The sequence below is a fragment of the Tympanuchus pallidicinctus genome, unplaced genomic scaffold (assembly GCF_026119805.1).
Source record: "Tympanuchus pallidicinctus isolate F22 unplaced genomic scaffold, pur_lepc_1.0 scaffold3, whole genome shotgun sequence".
NCBI classification, from domain to species: Eukaryota; Metazoa; Chordata; class Aves; order Galliformes; family Phasianidae; genus Tympanuchus; species Tympanuchus pallidicinctus.
The window spans coordinates 28,439,218-28,460,480 of NW_026294747.1; the positions used below are offsets into that span (position 1 = coordinate 28,439,218).

General features: G+C 36.4%; 1 protein-coding gene across 13 annotated transcripts in view; it reads right to left on the reverse strand.

Annotated features, from left to right (window-relative positions):
- GPHN (gephyrin) overlaps window positions 1-21,263 on the reverse strand; it is a 261,257-nt gene that overhangs the window by 105,882 nt on the left and 134,112 nt on the right. For 6 of the 13 annotated variants that reach the window (XM_052695201.1, XM_052695199.1, XM_052695194.1 and 3 more), the window contains exons 5-6: window positions 14,718-14,756; window positions 609-703 (exon numbers count right to left, since the gene is read on the reverse strand). In XM_052695201.1, the coding sequence (XP_052551161.1) occupies window positions 609-703; window positions 14,718-14,756 (134 nt within the window). Of the gene's footprint in view, window positions 1-608; window positions 704-14,447; window positions 14,531-14,717; window positions 14,757-21,263 lie in introns of those variants that run through there. The other 7 variants (XM_052695200.1, XM_052695198.1, XM_052695195.1 and 4 more) reach the window with 2 other exon arrangements.

A 21,263-nucleotide genomic window follows, 5' to 3' on the forward strand; every position in this document is an offset into this window, starting at 1 on the left:
AAATCACAAAACACATGTTGATATTAATAAATCTATCATAGGAAATGATCCATAATTCAACTCCTGAATGAAATACGGGGTAACAAGAGGTGTCACTGATAAGCAGGAACACGGGGAATATCTGTTGCTAACTATTCAACATGTAACACTAAAATCTAGAATTTAATGTATTGAATCTGAAAGCGTATCCAGAGAACTTCTGCTGATACTAGAATAAAAGGAAAAATAACACATTTATATTTATCAAGTTCTTTTGTTTGTTTGTTTTCTTTTTTGCATTTTAGTACTTGATGAACAACATACAGAAGAATTCTTCACTCCCACTGAAATGTCACAGCTCTAGGGTGAAAAGACAGCATGCATCAACATTACAAATAGCTTAGCACAGAAAATACATAAAGATGCTGTGTTTAAGAGAGACTACAGAGGGAGTTAAATAAAAGAATGCAATTACCGTTGTTGGAATTTGACCACTTCTCTACAGTTAAGACTTCTAGTCCTGATACCATCAGCAATCTTCAATTATTTTTATATAGTCATCCCATCTGACTATCTTGTATATTTCTAAGGAAATAGTTTGCTTCATATTCTGAAGGAAATAGTCTTACCTAGAGAGCATGCCCAGAGGAGTTACATTAAGTGATCCCATCAGCATTGCAAGGGCCATCCCCGGGGCTTCTCGCTCTATTACTTCTTTAGTGGCCTGCAACCAAAGATTAAATAGCAAAGTGAGTGAAAAATAACAAGGACTAGAAAAATGTTAAATAAACTTAAATTTGGGTAGGAAAATCTTTTTTTGTTTGCTTCAGAGCCAAAAGATGTCCTTGATAAACTCTCAGCACCGGAATATGTTGAAGGATTTTCTCTTGGTTATGTAAAATAGGGAAAGACAAGGGGGTGGGAAGAAGCACTGTTAGCTGTATTTATTGAGAGATACCTACAGAAAATTTTAAAAGTCAAGACTCTATATATGGAGGAAATACTAATGAAGACCACATAAACAACAACTCCCTCTAGCAGAAAGGAAAGAATATTTGTGAATAAGCAAAGAGTAGACTGTATATAATGATTTGTTCTTTCTCCCCAATCTGTCACATTTTCCAAGTGAGATTTCCCAAGGTTTAAGAAGGGCAAATAGGTCTGCAGAAAACAAAACAAAAAAATTGCAAAGGGAAACCCATGTAGCAGGAAAGCAAGAAAACAGTAAAATGGTAAAATGATAATGGCCAGAGGCTGACGCCTTCCCATTTGATCATGTCATCAAAACAGCGATTCCAAACAAGCTGGTGGCTTTTATTCACAAGCAGTTTCTATGCTATGGGCACTGAGAAGCCTGGACGCAGAGTCTGAAAATACTTCTGTGTTAAGTCCTTTTGTTATACAGGGTATCGGCTGTGAAATGATTTTCCAGGAATATTCACAAACTTCTGCCTTTCCTAACACAAACTTTCTTAAATGTCCAACTTGCTCTGGTTTCCGAGCCTCCGACTTGGTTTTGGGCAAAACACCTCAAAGGAAGGTTACAATCCTACCCTCCTTCCATTTCTCTCACAGTGGTTGCTTTTCATTGGAACACCTTGATTCCCGTTATGATTCAAGATTCTACATTGCTTGTCACAACTAAAACATTTGCAATATTCTTAAAACTATGAAATCCACTGTAAAACATCCAGTCAAAGTACTGTGCTTTAATGGCACAGCTACCAAGACCGAAAAGCAATGTCTCAAATGTGAGGATACACTGAATAAGCTAAATATTCTCAACGGTTTGATACACTAAAGAATATAATGGAAGAAATCCAGACAAATGATTTTGTGGGAAAGATTACATTACAACTTAGTTCTTAATACTTTTATAAGCTCCCAGTATACAAAACAATGCCATAAAGAAGGAAAACACAGCTTAAAAGTTTTTTCAATAGCATTCCTATGAGAAGGATCCAGTAATCCAGGCATGTCCAAGCCATGGTTCAGTTTTGGTCACCCTGCCCTGCACTGCCCAGTACTGGGTGCATACCCATTGCTCACAACAGTCAAGCCATCATTGTGCTATTAACTCGTCTGAGCTAAAATCAGGGCACAAGGAGGGCACAGTGAAGCGCTAATTCAAGTTATGCGAAATAAATCTATGCATTTTGATACACTGGTTAACCACAGTCCTGTGAAAAGCAAAAAAAAAAAAATGCAGCTGTGTTTAATATTTTGATAAAGAAATTTAATAGGCTCTAAGAGCGCTGAAAAAAAAAAAGTTTTTTTTGTTTTGCGTATTTGTAATTCTGTTTTCAATTGCCATAAATAAGTTACGTGCAAATTTTCAAATGGAACATATTGAGTTGAGATCATATATGCAACTCAAAGAAAAAATGTGATTGTGTTTATTATGAGCCCTATATTATCAGAGAAAAAAATCCCTCCCTTCACAGTCACACCTTATTCATGTAATCACTTTTGACTTTATGTACATTAGTGAACAAGTGTTCTCAAGGATGAAGGACAGGAGGAGAAAATTTCATAAAAATCTCTGATGAGATCTTGAGAACTCAGTAAGAATTGCAGCCACTTCCATAGAACATTTGTTGCATTTGTTGCAAATTTGATGCATTTGTTTTACAAGATCACAGTCAAATATCCTACTAGATTTATGCTTTTCTTCTTTGATTTGAATAAAAAAATACTAAAGAGTATAAAAAAATTGTTACTTATACAGAGGAACTATATTGTATTTATGAAGGAAACCATGAAAATAATGCCTTCTATTTTATGATGTCAGCCTACAATGTCAGAGGTGGATGTTGGTAGTATGGCAGTAGAGATTGAAACTTCCCACCAATATTCCATTACATTCTGTTGCTGTGTTACAGATGGCAGCAGATGGGCAATCTGACAACATGGCATCTGACATGAAAGTGCTATGAAGCAAAGATGTGGCCCTTAATTCCTCCACGGGGAAAAAAATTGCACTCACTGGCATTCATTGATGCTTGCTGAATGTTTATGGAGACCAAACAGTGGATGTGAGCACAGTGCAGCGCTGGGTGGTGCATTTCAGCAGTGATGACCCTAACAGTGGGTCACTTCTGTTGTTGCAGATTTTGAGAAGCAGAACATGCAGGCCCTTGTTCACAAATGCATAGCTAAGGGTAATGACCCCATTGAAAAATAGCATTATGTAAGCTGAGAATGAGCTTTATTAAACAGTGTTGTTGTGCTCTTTGTATCTGCTGTAGTTTCCATGAAAATAAATAGGAGGCATTACTTTCAGAGCAACCGATATCTGTGCAACCCAAATAATTCCTCTTCATCCAGTGTGGCCCAGGAAAGCCAAAAGGTCGGACACCCATGCCAGTAGTCACACAGCAAGAACACTTGACAGGAAGAAACACATGTATCAGAAAAACGAAAACAAAAAACCAGTGCAAGTATTCCACTGGCCCTTCTCAAATATTACCACTAACATTTAATGTGTTTTAGAGAAATGTGTCAGTATCAGAAGGCATCAGACACAACTACCAAGTAAATCATCAGGTATTTTACCAAAAAGCAAACTTGGTATGTGCTACTGTGGGAAACAGGAACTTTGGTTTATACAAAATCAAACAGTTTCAAATTCAGTAGCTAATAGGACAGTCTATGATTTCCAGCAAATCCACTCAATGATATGGGCAAAATTAAAATATCTGCATTGAGGAAGAATGCCAAAAGGTACCCGCTGAGGTATTAAATTAGCAATTACACATTAAAAATTCTGAAGAACCATGCTCTGCAGTGCAGCAGGGACATTTTGCTGACAATGAAAAACTTGGTGAAACATGGAAGTCTCTGTGTGTGCATACACAGTAAGTATATACTATGCCTTTTATTTTCAGTTAATGCCATGCTTCAAAGATATTCGAAACTAGTTTTAAATATAAAGTGCATTTTGAGATTTCTTTTCTGCCCTTGAGCACAGTGACACTTTGAAGATATCATTAGTTAAAATTCTAAATAGGCTTCAAAGGTAGTACAAGATGCAAAAGAGTTCCACAAACAATGACCCTGCAGCTCCGGGAGTCCTTCAATGAAATTCAAGTCCATTCTCTAACTTCACAAGAAAAATGACCTTCACAAAATGTCACTGCTAGCAGCCAATGTGATTATTAAAAATGTATAAACATTTTGCAGTAGCAAAATCTGAAAGGGCAGAAAGTCCAAGTAGCAGTACAGCCCTCAACACAAGTTTCTAAAAATACTTGTTTCAAAATATGTATGCTTGCATTCATTTCTGCAGGCAGACTGCTACAGACAGGGGAATGCTTCCTACAGTCTAACTGGACAGATGTAACCAAAATGGCTGCTGCTAAGTAAACACCTTTTACATCTGCTCTAGGGATGTCCTTCAATAAGCTTTATTTAAATGCTTTATTTAAACGTGTGGCATACAGAAGATGGATTCAACATCATACCAGGAAGCCCATTCTGGCCATACATGAAAATATGAATGAAATTAAGGATGCTACAGTGATTTACAGATAGTTTGTATCTATCTGTAAGTCATGTATTAGTTTCACCTAAAAGTATACTGAAGTGCTGTTGGACAAGTTTTCTAAAACATCTTTCAAGACAGAAGGAAGTGTGGAAGAGAGATGCAGAAAGTCCACACTGCCTGAATCCCACTGGGGAGTTACAGCCTGGCACCAGTGCACAGAGGCAGCCTGTTTAACAGTGACCCAGCTCTTCTATGTTTTACCAATACTATAGCAAGGTTGAGTTAAGATCGTAAAAACTGCTTCACGGGCAATTTCAAATGCCTTTAATGATACTTATAAAGAAAATCATCAGGTAAGCACCTAGCTTATTGAAGCCAAGACCTTATAGCACAATTCAGTTTTCTTCAGTCACTTGATAGGATTAGAGGATGACTGGGCAAGAAATGTCCAGAGCGTATTAACAGAAAAAATAATATATATGTTACAGTAATGGACAAAACTGAAGCATTCTAATGTAAACGTAATCAGATGTTTTCAGGGTGTGACAGACTCACCAATAGATATTGTTTCAAGTCACAATATCTGATGGTTTTTAAACATGTAACAATTCATGACTTTTCCCTGTTTGACATGAAACTCAGAAATCTGTAAAAGAAAATACTGCAACAGAGTTGTTGGTAGCCTCACCACCAGTCAGCCCTTGCCTGCTGCATGGAGCCACGGCACTGGCACCTTCTCCTCTACAGAGCACAGTGAGGGCTAGGGAATGAAGTGAGTAGGATGGAAATAAGGCTGCACAAGGTACCAGGGCATGAGGGGAAAACTCATAAGGAGGAAAAAGGAAAACAGAATTCTGTACAGCTGTCAGACTGGGGGGGAACCAGGGAAAGAGAGAATGGGACTTGAAGAAATGAAGTTTCTGCTCCTGACAGAAGTGGCATTAACAATTAAATAATTATTTTGAACTACCACTTTTCAGCATTCAGTAACAACGTCAATGAGAACATTTCTATCTCACTGCTATATGAATAAATCCAAATACTCTGAAACATGTTTTTGATAGTATTCAAAGTGTCTTTTTATTGGAGTTAGAGCATTATGTTCCCAAACCAACTGATATATTTTTAGATACCTTTGACGTAGTTGTGGTTGCTTAGCAGATGGCTTGCTGCCAATTGGTTTGAGAGCTCTCTGCTGCTTCATTGCCTTTCTTTTCCTTCATATAAATTACATTAGGTGAAAGCCCTTCCAGGCAGCTTGTAAAGGATATACCCACTGCAGACTGATTTAATTATAACACCTAGGACTCTTCTTGAAATGCTCAGAAACTCCTTATCTTTCTCTTTCAGGTATTAAATACGGTGAAGTCTGACCTCTTACCACTAAGTAGTGATCTGACACATAATTTTATATACCCTTCAGCAGTTTCAGGAGAGTAAAACAGTTCTATCTTTTCAACTAAAATGCAAATATGAGACTGAGAAGTCATAATAAATTTGATTAAATTAAGGTGACCGAGATTGCCTCTGTCAGGAAGTATTATTTCTGCTGGAAAACTTCAAATCTATGATTCTGCATAGCATATCATAAAGTTGTTTATGCAAATTAATGAACAAATTTATATTTAACAGGCTACAGAATTAGCATAGGTAACATATTATTGCATTGTGGGTTTTACACTTAATACGAAAGTCTTAAAAATGTCAAATCAAAGAAATACCTATCCATCTGCCCTCTCCACCAAAACCTGCAGACCACAAAGTCAAACCTCAGAAGAATGGATGAAGAAACTATATGGAGATAGATCAGCCGAATGTGCAATAGAATTTTCAGTCATGGCTGTTAATGAGATGTATCAGATGTGTATATATTAGTAACAAAAACCATCTTGCTCAGCTTGCAGATGAGATACCATCTTAAAAATCATTTGGTATACCTCTGCTGGAGGGAGTTCATGTGGCTGCAATTCCTTTTCACAAGTCAGCAATTGGAGTTTATCGTCTACTTCCCTACTCTCATCTTGTGGGCGAGAAAATAGAGCTTACACAGAGCTAGACTGATCACAGCGTCTTATCTAAAATTCAGTTACATATTTCTTCCCTTAGTACAGTACCAAATAAAACTTGCAGCAGTTTGTTACTCTTAATGTGCTGGAAAGTTACTGGATAAACATCACTTTTCAAGCACTCATTCCTGCCATAATACTGTCTTTCCTTGAATTTTTGTTATACTATGCCCCCATATCCTCTGTGATGACATTTTGTCTTCTCTGTGGGTGGAAGGCTTAACAAGAACCATGTTCTCTAATGCCCTCCAAAATGAACTTTCTTTGGCTGACTATTTAGTTAATTTGAAAAATGGATAAATTTTACCGTATACACTACTGCTGCACTGCAACCAAAGCTGAGGCAGTTATAAAAGTCACCCAAACTGCCAACGAAGTCAGCAACTTCCTAGTGATGTAAGCCATCATATCAGTACTATATAGAGGTACCTTTTGAAGGTCTTAAAATAACTTTTTTTCAGTGCAAGATGCATGGAAGCTTTCACTGTTGCATTTCTAACGTGCTACAAGAGTATCCGCAACAAAAAACTCGTACTAAAATTCAAACCATCTACACTACACTAACAATTAGACAGAGCAACTCTGGGAATAATATTAAAGCACAGAAGGTGGCAAACCCAGGGTTGATAGTTTAAATAATCTCAGAAAAGCCCTGCTATTTCTGTGCCAAGGACCAATACAGAATTCTAAAAGGATTTGCTAGAGGACTATCCTTTGTTCTTTTACAGTCATATTGTACAGACAAAAATAGCCCTCTGCTGTCCTCACACAAACTGGCAGAGTTTATCATTATTAATACTGAACACACCAGTGTTCATGCTGCAAGAAAGAAAGAATATGCTAGCATGATCATAGAGAAGTTGGAATTCAGAAGTACATAGAAGATGTACATTTGTTGCATTCATTCCTAACATGAAGGAAGCAGACATTGTGATGGGTCAGATCCAGTAGTATGTTGGGGGTGATACCACCTGTAATCACATTAATCACAGGTCCTGGATAACAATGAGTAGCCCACTGATGGCCCTAACACAGCACTGGGGTGCTGCAGTCAGACATACACCAAACAGTGGCTGAGCTGTGACACATACCTGATTATTGCTTTCTTCCTGATGTCAAACTAGTTGTCACAAACCACTGAAGACAACAACAATGCCTACACACCACAAGCAACAAGGAGCTGTTCCTTGGTGGATTCCAGGTGGCTGCTGTCATTCTAGAGCTTTTGACCAAATGTACACTCACAGAAATGAACCTGCCCATATTCACTTAATAAGTATCAGCCTGATAGCCACTGTTTCCTCAGCAACAAGCCATCCATAAGCGCTGCTTGGATGGGTCTATAAAACCTGTCAACAGCTTTATGGTGGCTTATTCTATCAACTTCAGTGGAATTCTATCAGCATGATTACTTGTTCTTTTTTCCTTCTCTTCTCCCACCTCAAATCAATGTACAGTCAAAGATGGATGAAACCCTGATTAATGCAGTCAACTAAAAATGAATCTACAAACCAATGTATCTGCACACATCAATAACGTTTCCACTGACAATAGGTCTGCAGCACAGGAATACTGATTTGAAGTTTGCTTGCTTTCTCAGCATATTCACAAGGACTCTGCTGCCAGCAAGATCTCAGACTTCACAGAATGACCTTACAAAATTTACCCATGTCAGGAACAGAAGCGTCACAGCAGTTACTGCTGATAGATTAGATTAAATACAAACTCTCTGTTTTTCCCTGTATCCAGGAGTCCTTGTGCTTGCAACTTGCCTTCAAATTCCCTCACTCTCTTCATTGGGACTCAAGATACCATTTATTGTTACCTAGTGCCTATGGCATGAGATCCTGAAGCCTGGAGCTAATTTCCTATTCATCCTGTTTATAAAACAATGTCAGCAAATGATTCTATCAAAACAATTACACTATGTGTACAGAAAAGAAATGCCACTGCTTGACAGAAGTACCTCTGACAATGCCTCAATAACTTCAGCATGACTAAGCAATTAATATGTTTAATTGTCGGACTCCAATGATATTGCTATTTTTTACCTAGGAGTATAGAAGATAATAAAGATCAAACCCAATAATATTTACAGTAACTTTCCTTAAAGACCTTGTCTTCTTCAGCTGAAATCAAACCACTCAACAGATTTACTTCACAGTGTTCAGCTTCATTTTTTGCTTACAGCTTGCAAAATGTACCGGGGAAGATGCTTCACATTTTTATATATAGTAAAGTTAAATCAATACAGTAGAAAAACCAACACTGTGGGATTTCTGATTTGTATCTGCACCTCACCAGGTCTGTAAGTTTTCTCTCAAATCTGGCTGTATTTGATTTACATAAACTTCATAAATCAGTGATTTACCCAACTCATTTATACAATAAAAGTGTTAATGAAATTGTTGCAACTCGGCAACCAAACAATATGCAACTTCTAAATATAACTTACAGTATATCTTAAATGTTAATAACAATCTTTTTTTAATCTTGACTGCTAAACACAATTTTCAGATAGTGTTTATACCATCCAAACTAATCTTACATTTGCAATACTGCTCATCCCTATATATTGTGATAAAACCAACAAAATATTCATTGTTAGAAACAGTTAACCAAGCAAAGAAAATACTTAATAAATGCTTTTTTGCTCTATGAGGGAGGCATTTATACAGCCCACTTGATCCAGCATGTTAAAGTTGTATAATAATATGTCCTAAGCCAGCATCAAAAGATAAAGTATTCACAACTGGGAGAAGTTATAGGATTAATTTGTGAAAATGATCGTTGGAAACAAGTCCTTGCACCTGGTTCCAATGCAAGGCCAAGTGGTATTTCCTTCTTCAGTCCAATTTTTAATGTGCAAACTATTGTGCTTCCCATCTCAACTCCAGTTCATGTAAGAATCAATCCCCAGGTGTTCAACAGAAGTAGAAAAGATGAAGACAAGCTGGTAAAGGTAGTGACACACCACTGCCATTCCAAACACACCACTAAAAATTTATGTATATATTATTACCCTCTTAATTTCCCTCAAAGTACTTCAAGCTACTCTATATTTAACTCTATATGCAAGAATATACGTTATCAGTCACAACGTTTGCAAAATTCTTTAAAAATTAAAACAGAACAAAACTTCAGAAGTGTAAAAATTTTGTTCACAGCTAACCTCAGAACCATGGAGTAGAAATAAGAGAAACCAGCAGAAAGCATAATCAATACCAGTAAGAATTCTACAATTACTGCAACTGACAATGTAATGAGCATTAAATAATGTTAGGGAGCTGTGTCTCATTAAAAAATTACTCTGTGTTGAACATGTGGTTATGTGTACTAAATTCTAGACTATCTACCTGTATCAAAGAAGAAACAGGATTGAGTTATCTTAATTTCATGTAAAACTAGTTTCAAGAAGTGTACTAATCAATACAGTCTAGAACTGAAAAGAGAAAAAAAACCATTCCTTTTGAGATGGTTACGATACCACAGGATGAAAACTTATTATTTATAGATCCTCATTAGCACACATAAAGAATGAAGTCATCAGTCAGAAATTTATACTACTTTCTCCTAAGAACTTGCCCAGTCTTCTTGGCAGTGAATGCACTGAAATTCTATTCACAATTTTACATCTCTAAATAAATAATTTTGTAGCTATTTGAGAACAGCGGGAACGTTGTCTGTATTTGCTACCATCCATGAAGTACAAACACTGCCTACAGAACTCTGGTGAGCTTTTGCCACATCTCTTTCAAAAAAATTTTGAATCTAAAATCGTCAATGTTGAAGATTTAAAAAAAAAACAACAACAAAAAACAATCTCTCCTAAAATGCATTTTTACAGTACAAAGAATGGTGTATTGAGCGATAACTTTTCAATCATTTACTTTGACAACTCAAGAATTACTAAAAGCACTTTCTCTTAAGATTGCCTTAAATAGTATCTTCACTGTCCAAATAAGTGGTAAAGTATGGTGATAACAGCTTTCAGGAATTAATGCCATAACATAAAAACTCATAAAAACTATTATTCAGTGAGATCCAGTAATGCAATTCATGTGTCCGGTACATGAATAATTGCTGATGTAGATATACATGAGTGATGTGCTCACTGGAACTGAAAAACTGAACAGACTTTGAAAGCAGAAGTGATTCCAACACTTTCCTGAACAGTATTATTTAATTCCTGGCATGAATAATTTCTTTTGTTCTCCAAGATTCGCATGGACATAATTAGATGAAAAAGTTTTGTAGAGAAGATGAAATATGACACTCTTAGGATAACCTTATCATGGTCTAACTGTCCTGTAACTGACAGGTAGTATTTAAAGAATACATTCAGTTCATTACCTATCATTTGACTTTACCATTTTAAGCTGTAAGATCTGAAGGTATAATTCAACTGTCTTGCAATAGCTCTCAAAGATGGACCATGACTGTTTTATCTCCTATTACTACCAGAGCAATGTGCTCACATTCTGAGAACAGGAACCACAAATAGCTCTAGAGATATTAATTAAAGAAAAAAATCAGACATCAGGATTCTATATAGTATATGTAGATGATGAAAGACAGTAATGCAGAATAACACAGAAACCATATGCACCCAACCTTAATTTCCCAACGCTATGTGTCTGAGTGAACCAAGTTAAATTAAAAAAATCGTTTTGTTTTTTTTGTGGTTTTGTGTGTGTGTGGTTATTTTTTAAATCAAGGAAAAGAAACAAGGATATAAAACATTATTGGGGAATATATTAAGCTGTTTTAAGAATGTGACAAGCTATTATTTGAGAAAAACACACAAGCTAGGGTAGTTAAGTGCATCTTACTAACTTTTCAGATATCAAAAGAAAACTACTCTCTCTCTGAAAAGAGTGTTGATGAGTTAATAGCAGCTTCTCTTTAAGATGCTGCAGGAAACAAAATTACCAGGAGACAAAGAAATCTGCTTTCTATGTCCTTCTCATTCTTGGAATCTCCAGTGTTAAATTTGCATGCAACGTAAAAGTGTTGGAGAGAGAGACTGAAGTTTTAGGGTTTTCTGTTCATGTATTAATTTTGTATACATAAATATTGACTCATCTGAGAGAAATACTTAGTCAACTCATAGGAAAGTGGCAGATAGCTGTTCACTTTTTTCACTCTTGAAAATGAAGCTGTTTCCCCTAAAACTCCTGGGCCAGATTTATAAGATAGAAAACTAAAGTATATTCTTTCAAGTAAACATATATTTTTTCAAAATGACTAAAATGCTTTTGCAATAGCTTGATCACTACAGATGAAAAGCTGATTTCCTTGGACATTTTTACCATGAAGCTGCCTGAGTCAGCACTGCACCAATTTTTCCAGGAGGTACAATTTTCAACCAGGAAAAAAGCATATGTTCAAGGAAAAGCACAGTATTTATCTATCTTTCAGTTTCGGAATTTTTCTGCATTTTGTTTAAAATTTATACATCCATATTATTTGGAAACTAGTCATTTTTCTGAGATAACATTAATTTAGAGAAACTGTTTTAATTGAAATGATACACCTGTGATGATATGACCTGCAGTTCTTGGGGTAAGAAATGAGGTCAAGAGCTGTCCAGCAGCCCTACAGTGCAAGAGGAAATGCTCCTCCTCTCTTCTCATCCTCACTTGATGCCAGTTCTCAAACAACATTCTAGGAAAGAAGCAAAACAAAGTAGCACCAAGAGTTAAAACCTTCAGAGTGTGAATTGCCACTGAGATCTGTTCTTTTATCCACAAACCTCAACAGCGCGAAGTTGGTGGGAAGTGAGAGACTGTAAACCTGCTGTTTTTAAGAATTTGCAAAGTTGTGAAAAAATATGTTTGGAGAAACAGGGAAGAGTCGCTAAGAGTGAGAAGCCTAGGACACCAAAAGGTTGTTATTGTCCTGAAGTTCCTTGGAGCTGAATAAAGCAGTACAGCAGATTTTGAGAGTTCAGCGCAACATCGACGAGAAAGTCCCTGCTGGCTCTCACTGTGGCTGTCTGCCACACTGGGAGCCATTCTCCATGGCAGGCTGGTGTCAGAAGCAAGCTGTGCTCTCATAGGATACCTCTCAGAGCCAACACATAGTCTGGCACAAGTGAAGAGGTACTCAGTCAAGGTTGCTGGCTTGCTGGTCAGGTTTAACATCAGTCAACATATTTAGGGTATCTCTGAAGATAGCAAGAAGACAACACATACTATAAAACATAAAATAATGTACTGAGAGTTTAAAAGCTTAAGTTAATAGGATATGACAATTATTTTAAGAGAAGGAAGTCTTTATCATGAAATTATGACACGATTCATTATGAGAGAGAATTTACTCCAGTTCCTAGTTAGTACTGGATTCAAAAGCGTGATTTAAATTACAATCATTCACAGTATGTTGGAAACGGTTGCAGAACTAGGAAAACAGAGGATGAGTGAGTGGCATTAAAATAAAAGCAGAAAATTGTACTTCATACAGTAAGCTCTGTCCATGATTTGTGAACCCTCACCATGGATCTTACATTTGTAGTCAAGTCTTTGTTCTTAATCTGTGAAAAAGTGACAAAAAGGTTTCTGTAAACTAATAACCAAACATTCTTCCAGTACCAAAAGTTCAGCAGAGTAGGAAACAACAACTACAACACACTGCAGTCTGGTAATCACATACTGATCCAATGTCCTTTTTTAGGTTAGCTGCAAACTTGTGATTCAAATAAGAGACTTGTAAAATTTCTTAACTCCTTTGATTCAGTGTTTGTTGGGCATAGCTCAACATTCAGCCATTAATCTCTCTGAGCCTCAGTAACGCACTGCTTGCCTTTTTTTCCCCCCTTTTTTTCTGTTATTACCTACCTTCCACGGGTTCTGCAAAAATTACCATATATAACATTAGGGATTTGTTTTAGTGCTGAATTTGATACTTAACACAGCATTTCCAAACAGTAATATACCTATAAAATGAGGTGATGGAGTAAAGATTAAGTAAGATTTAGGACCTTTCTTTTTTTTTGCTGTCTGTTTCTTTTTTGTTTTTTGGGGAGGGATTTTGTTTTGTTTTGGTTTTTGTTTTGTTTTTTTGTAAGGAGGGAGAGGGATTTGAGTAAGCAAAGTAAGAAAAAGCTGGATGCAGGTACTGACATCAGTTTTTGGGCTGGTATGTTGAACTGAATCAGATCATGAAGGAGTCAGATAATATTTTCTCCCCATTCCTTACTTTTCTTCTTAATTTTTCAGACTGATGCATATTTAGGAATAAAATCTAGGCAGGTGGGCAGGACAATGTGACAAAAATGCCAGGCATAAAAGCAAGTGGACAGGAATGCAAAAGAGCAAGTATCAGTAAGTAAGCAGACTCAAAGAGCAGCAAGGGGACACTATAATCAAGAAGCATGTGAAAGGCAGGAGGAAAATGCCAGACATTCAGCAAGTTGATAAAGCAGTATCAAACAGCAGGTGTGCCAAGCAGCAGAAGAACAACTCCGCAGTCAGCAGATGCACTCAGCAGGAAGGTGATGTCAGGCACTCCAAGTGGGAGACAGGGCAGTGGAAAACCATTGCCCACAAGTAATCAGATAGAAGGGACAATAAGGAGGCAGTACACGCCATTCAGCAGATGGGCAGGGCAGGGGGTATTCAGTGTCTAGCAATTAGCTAGTCAAGAAGTAATGCCAGACAGTCAGGCAAAGGGCCAAGATTTTGGGAGGACAATGTCACACAGCCAGCAGTACAGAGAAGAGAACTAGTGAGTGCCAGGCAGTCCCCAGACAGGCAAGGTAGCAGAAGACCAATGCCCATGAATAATTGGATGCAGCTGTCAGCAAGGGTAAAACATAAGCCTGTTAACTAACTGACAAGGCAGCAGGGTGACAGTACTTTTGCAATAACTTAAGGTACCATGAGTGAAAAAGTCCCAAGAATCTAGATGCTCACCCTCTGATAATGTGATTAGATCAACAGAGTGAACCATGAAAATCCACGGGAGAATAGCACACAAATGGAAACAGCAGATGAGTCTGACCCTAGCACTTGGGGAGGCCGTGGGACCTTCCTATAAAACAAAAATATGAGAATCCACAAGAAAATCAAACAAATGGGAAAAATGCATCTAAGAGCTATTTCTGATGATGATTTAAAAAGCAAAAAAATACTAGCAAAGAATTAGTTTGGAAATGATTGGGTGGGATTGAAGATGTTGCTTACCCCTCTCTGGAGCCCACATAATGGGAATGTTGGGAATTTCTGCAGCAGAAAAACAGAAGAGAAAAGGGATTTCTAACTCCCAGTTCAAGGAAACCATGTAAATTTAGGGCTGGGTAACCTCTTTGGGCAAAAAATAAAAATTCACCTGATTCTTTGTCCATCCCCAGATACATGCCTTTACTGAGGTTTGTGAAAAATTTAAGAAGCCCACATTCACTTTCATCTCATGACATCCCACCCCTATTTCCCCAAACCACACTTACCTCTAGCACAACGTGTGTAAGAGGGGAAAGGGAATAGTCTTGTGAGCTCATTCCCATATCCACCGGAAAATAGCTTGTGAAGATGACGAGGAGTACCCATTAGCCAGTGTTGGCCATTTGTGAGATAAACTGAACAAGTTATCAACTGTTACTCATTACTAGCGTAGGCTCGTCTTTGAATTTGGCCTAGATAAATTCATACTCTACAGAATAGCTTTAGTCTTTTAAGTTTTGTGGGATAGTCTATGGCAAGAGTTGCAAAAATCCAACATATGATGCACAGAGCTCTCTTACTACACATGGCTGCTTTTGTAATCAAATTCTTTTTCAGAAACATAACGAACTCTAGAATGTAAGAACTGAGAAAACAGCAGTAATGAAATTTGGTAATTTAACTCATCTGTCATTTCAGTCATGGATTGTCTTCCTAGTCACCAAGAGGAAAGCAAACGGGGATCAAACTTTGCTAGCAATTTCTGTTCTCTTAGAAGCCTATATTATGTGTGTACTTAACTGCCTATTCTATTAACTTCTAATACTAATACTGAAAACCTACACTCATTCTGATCAGGGAAGAACACACAACAAGAAGCAAAGTCCACCCTCTTGTGCAAACTGTGAAAAAGCTCAGACACAATAAAGAAATCATTAGTACTAACATGCGCTGCTGAATTATTAATTGGAAAGGTCACCGAAACAGTATAGCTACATATTCACAAGCAACAAAGTTTTTGAGAAATACATTACAGTAATAACAGGCTTCATTATTCATACTGATCCTCTGGGTACCTGCCATTCATTTGCCTCCCAGCCAAGTAAGGCACAGGAATAGTAGAGATTAATATAACCTTAGATGTAGAAACCACAGCATAGAAATTTCTTCCATATCAAAACTTCCCTGTATCAAACACTACTATCTGGGCATGGACTGGAGTAGCAGAAAATTTAAGCAGAGGAGGTGAAGAGATTTAAATTATATGACTAGTAAAGGCATAAACTAGCCAGGAGCAAAATAGTATAAATGACTGAGGAAGAGCAGGTAGTGATACTACAAAGCAGAAGGTATTTTAGAGCACATAAGCACATCTGGCAGTTTTACCAACTCCTGATTTTCTGGCTAGCAGCCGCTAGAGTTAGCTGAACTGCATTAAGAGCAAAATTGCTGTCATCTTATCTCCAAAGGTAGACCTTTCAAGGCTCAATGAAAATGAACTATCAAAACCTGATTTTAGAGAACCACTGTGGAATGAAAAACTGTACTTTCTACATCCAGCAGAAGTTTAAAAATCAATAATAATTAGAACACAGCAGATTATGCCCCTCACTACCGATTTTGGTATTCACCCTACAAAACAATTGGGAAAAAGAACATATGCATAAGCGTGAAGTGCGAGGAAGCTGAAGTAACAGCAAATAGTCTGAACCAAGGTTAAAAACGTACTATTTTCTAACCGATATTTGATAAGACTTCTGAGTGACTTTATAGTCATGTTTTTCTCTCCAAATACTTTTAATTAACACTTTGCTGAAGAAGTTGCATTGTTCCATGCGGTAGGAATGTGCAGAAGCATGTACAGAGTTATCATCCAGTTCAGTTTTGATTAGTGGCTGAAAGTGCTCCTTCACAACAGGCAAGGAGCAAATGAGAAATTTTCCACTGTTCAATAAGCATTAGTTCCAACAACAAACTATTCTAAATCAGTTATTTTGGTATTCTGGGGAGCTTATGCCAAATGAACTAACTCAATTTTTCATATATCTTAAATTCAAATTAGCAGTTGTCTTCTAGTTATCGTTTCTTAAAGCTGCTTCCAGAAAGAGTTTTTGTTAATTTTCTCCATATTGAATGTCCATATATCTAGAAAATGATAAATTAAGGCTAAGAATTGCATAATTACTGGCCTAACAATATTTTCAATATTGTTTTAGTTAGCCTGATGTTTAATTTTGTTTAGTTCCCTATTACCTGTTGTGAAGAGATCTTCCAATGGTAATGCCTAAAAGGCAGAAATTCCCAAAGTCCCAAATTGGAAATTTCATTATGCAGAGGAACCAAAGTAAACAAAGATTTCTTCTCCAGTTACAGAAAAAAAAAGGACTGCAAGATCAATTCTCTGTGGCTAACTGAGCCAAGCCAACTAATTTAACCAAATAAAGACACATCAGTATGAGCTCTGGTCACTACAATAAAAGCACAGACAATATATCACTAACGCCAATAGGAGGAGAACCCTTTCTTTTGATAAGCAGTAAACTGTGTCTTTTAAAAAAAATGGTATATTTTTAAAGTATTTGGGATTAGTGGGATATGAACAATTTGTCCAGTCACTTTCATTCTTAAATTACTTTGGAACAAAATTTTAACTGGAAAATTTATGATACAAAAGTAATATTTCCTGACACGTTACTGTGGCTTTGCTTCTGTGTGAAATGTGTAAATTCCCTACTGGTGTTTGACCTGCTTTCCTTTTTTTTTTTTTTTTTTTTTTTGACAGTACTTGCTTGTAAATATTCCATAACTACCTGAAAAATAGAAAGTGGAACTACTTGGTAGCTCAGAGCACTAAGGAGAGATAAAACGAAGCAAATGAAATTTGCTTCAAATGGTCAAAAATATCCTGAAGTATTTGACAGGAATTCTATTATTATCTTTAGAATATGATGGTCAGATAGCTTTTAAAAGATTAGAAAATCAATTAAAGATTTTGAAATACCCCAACATCCTCAGCCAATGTCATCAATTTTTGAATTTTCAAAAAAAGAGAAGTAATTAATATGTTCTTTTGGAAACAGGACAGACAATTGCTTATCCACTAATTTCAGGACCCACTTGATTGAAATAGTCTCTTCATTTAACATGTACAAAACATTAGTTTATAATCTAGTACGGCTTTTTTGTACATAATTCATTAATCCATTACTTTCATTAGGGATCCCACAAAACTTGTTTTTTATAATTCGACAAACAATCAATTTTCATTTGACAGAGATAAAGTAGAGAAAATATAGCTTTTTCTTTTCATTTTTTGGGGGGATGGAACTTGTTTGTATGTTTAGTCTCTTATTGTTTAAAAAAAAAAATCCACACCAAGCCAATCCACACACAGAAAAAATTCCATTTTGACTGCTTTCTTACTGGACTTTTCCGGCTTAGGCTTGCCATCGACAGCTGTTGTTACACCTCTTCAGCAGACTACCAGAGCCTTTCAGCACCTAAGATTTCCTGAGCAGCTCCAACAAGAGAAGAAAAACTCTGCTTTTCAGGATTTAACGAGGCAGCTAAATCAGCTTGGAATTTTCTAACCTTGAGATGTTTCTGTAAGCTCACAGTGTTCTGCTGTTTCTCAGGGACACTGGAAACTGTTACTTAGTAAAAACTGCTCTGCAATTGCTCTGCTGTAATACTGTCTTTCAAATCTGTGATGTAAAACCTGGCTATAGAATTACTGGTTAAATGAATAGAGCACACAAATATATCTGGATTTCTGTAACATCCAACACAGGGTTCCAAAACCTTAATTTTATTAAAAAACTAAATCAGAATGGATAAAGACTTAATCATCTAAGCTAGGAACTGTCTGGAAGTCTAAGAAAAAGAGAATGATGCCGTACAGAGTTGCTGATAAAAGTCTAATGTAACAGAACTCAGGATTTTATCACAGAGCAGCATACTCCATTGAAGTTTCTTTGTTGCCTAGATACACCTAGTAAGGTTTCATAATTCAGACCCTTAAAGAGCAAGCTAGGCTGAAAATATGATTTCCAAGGAAATATAGGGTACAATAGTTCTTGAAAGGTCTGATGGCAAGTTACAGGAGCAGTAAGCATACAAGCACAGCATACCTCATCATATAATACCTCCACAAAGAAATTACACATAACAGGGAGTGAAATCTCCATGAAGATATACGGAAAACTTCAGTTCTAAGACAGACTACCAAAATACATTACGAAAAAGTTTTTTAAAATGGTGGGGAGATTGAATATTGATAGCGAAAAACTGAAACAACAGCCTGAGTAATTGGAGGTTGTATATTTCACAGTATTTCTACCATCAAATGACTGATGTCCCATACGAGGTGAAGACTTCATTTCTCCTCATGAGCCAGCATGAAGTGACAGACACTGTAAAAAGAGTTTTTTGTGGCTCAGTAGCCACATGAAGAAGAGCTGAATACTGTTAAAAAACCATGGAAGCTCTCCCTTCCTCATAAGAAATGCTGCTAGAAATCTTGCTGGTTTGGAAAGGCACTATTTTAGCCAGGGAGGATGAAAATAACTATATAATAATTCTTCAGAGTTGAAATAATCACATATGAAACAAAAATTGTTATGTGAAATATCTCTACAGATTTGAGTTAATCTGAAGGGAACACATGAGTTGCTGTGAGAATACAACTATAACATCACAAACCCCACTGTATAACAAGCACCCTGCTTCATTAACAAAAATGAAGGGGAAACAAACCAATAGACAAAGCATATAACAATTATAAACAGTACAGAATAGAATAGTAAGTGCTCCTCAGGACAGTGAAATTAAAATAGTCTGTGGAAATGAAATGGAATTTGGAATTTTGGAATTTGGAAAGTGAAATTATTGAAGAAAAATTCGCATTAAATTCAAAGGAGAAACATAGGAAGCAGGAATAGTGAAAGACCCCTTAGGGAGCTGCAGAACAGAGGCAGTGCTTGTATAGCTAGGTTTGGAATATTTTATCCATTCTGAGCAGGTTTCTTTCTGAAAAATGCTGACAAACATGAGTTCCAGAGAATAGTGTTTGTTTTCTTGTTTTTTTCCATGGACTTCTTTGATGAAAGAATAGTGAAAAGGTGCGCATATATTTTCAGATCAAATGAAGACAGGCATGTCTTTAAATATATTTTTTAGAAGTCTATAAATATTGTAGAATATAACCAGCAAGAACTAAAAGGTATATTCGTCACTTTTTCCAGAGCAGAGGAAAAGAAGTAAAACTATAAGAAAATATCTGCAGGGGTTTTCCATGATAGGAAAGAGCTCTTCTGTACTTCTCTAAAAGTACTTCTCTAAAATTATCTGCAGTGGATTTGAACTATTTGTGAATATATGCAGCAACAGCTCGAAGATTTCTAGCATCAGTCTAGCCTAGGTTGACCACCTATTGCTGTTACCTAAGTAAATAAAATTAGTTTTATATGGAGGCTAACAAGACTTGTGAGATACAGCAGAGATGTAGGAGAAGAAAACAGCCGGAAGACTGTTAAGAGATAGGCAAATTAATACTGCAAAAGAATAAATGTAAAAGTAGAGATGACAGGAAACTAAACAGAATGTCTGAATGCATTTTTCCTTTTGTACAGATTGACAGCAATACAGAAAACATGTTTATGTATCAGAAAGAAACCTAATGATCAAAAATTTATCACATTTAAATATTTGTTAAAAAATACTGTATACTTTCATTAACATCATGTAAAAATTTTGTAAGTATTGTAGTTCCAAGTGGAAAATGTCTGCATCTGGAAATAAAAAAATTCCCCACATAACTTGGAGAATACGTAATGCCTTGATGTCTGTCCAGCAACATTCATATATCAACAAAAAGTTTATATGAACATTTACAGTATGGACTGAAATCGTATACTCATAAACAATATGGAAGATTAAAACAATAAAAAAAATAAAAAAAAAGAAAAAGAAGTTATAACGACAAAATTAAGCCTCTACTTTTGACCAAGAACTGTCACGATAGTTGAGGGATTACAGCATTCATTAATGACATCAACAAGGGTTTCCTTCAAATTCAGGTATCCACCGACTGTTTTGATTTTAATCTATCCACATTCAGTTCACCGCTTATAGTCAGACAGACAGGGAGGCAAAGGACACTCCATCTGCTTAGCTCTACATCCACTACCGGAAACAGAAATCCTAACATCTAACTTGAAAGCGTCTTTTCATCGACTCGCTAGAACCTTTGTAATAAATTCAGGAACCAGAGATAGATAATCAAAATCAGATAGCATGAATACTCTTCAAGTCATCTATTTTGTTGCAAGAAAAAAAAATTTAAAGAAAAAAAAATTAATCAATAAAAATAATTAACTTTAATTATTTGGGCTGCATATACTCTCAGAAATCAACTTTGTCTGGTACGGTACAATAGCAATTATGTATCAATGATCAGAAAAGAAAGTAGAAAGTTGTGTTTTCTAGCTGAAACTATGGAAAAATTAAGGAGAAGCAGGATATAATCATTTCAATTGAAACACAACCTGATGGACTGCTATCACTAATCTC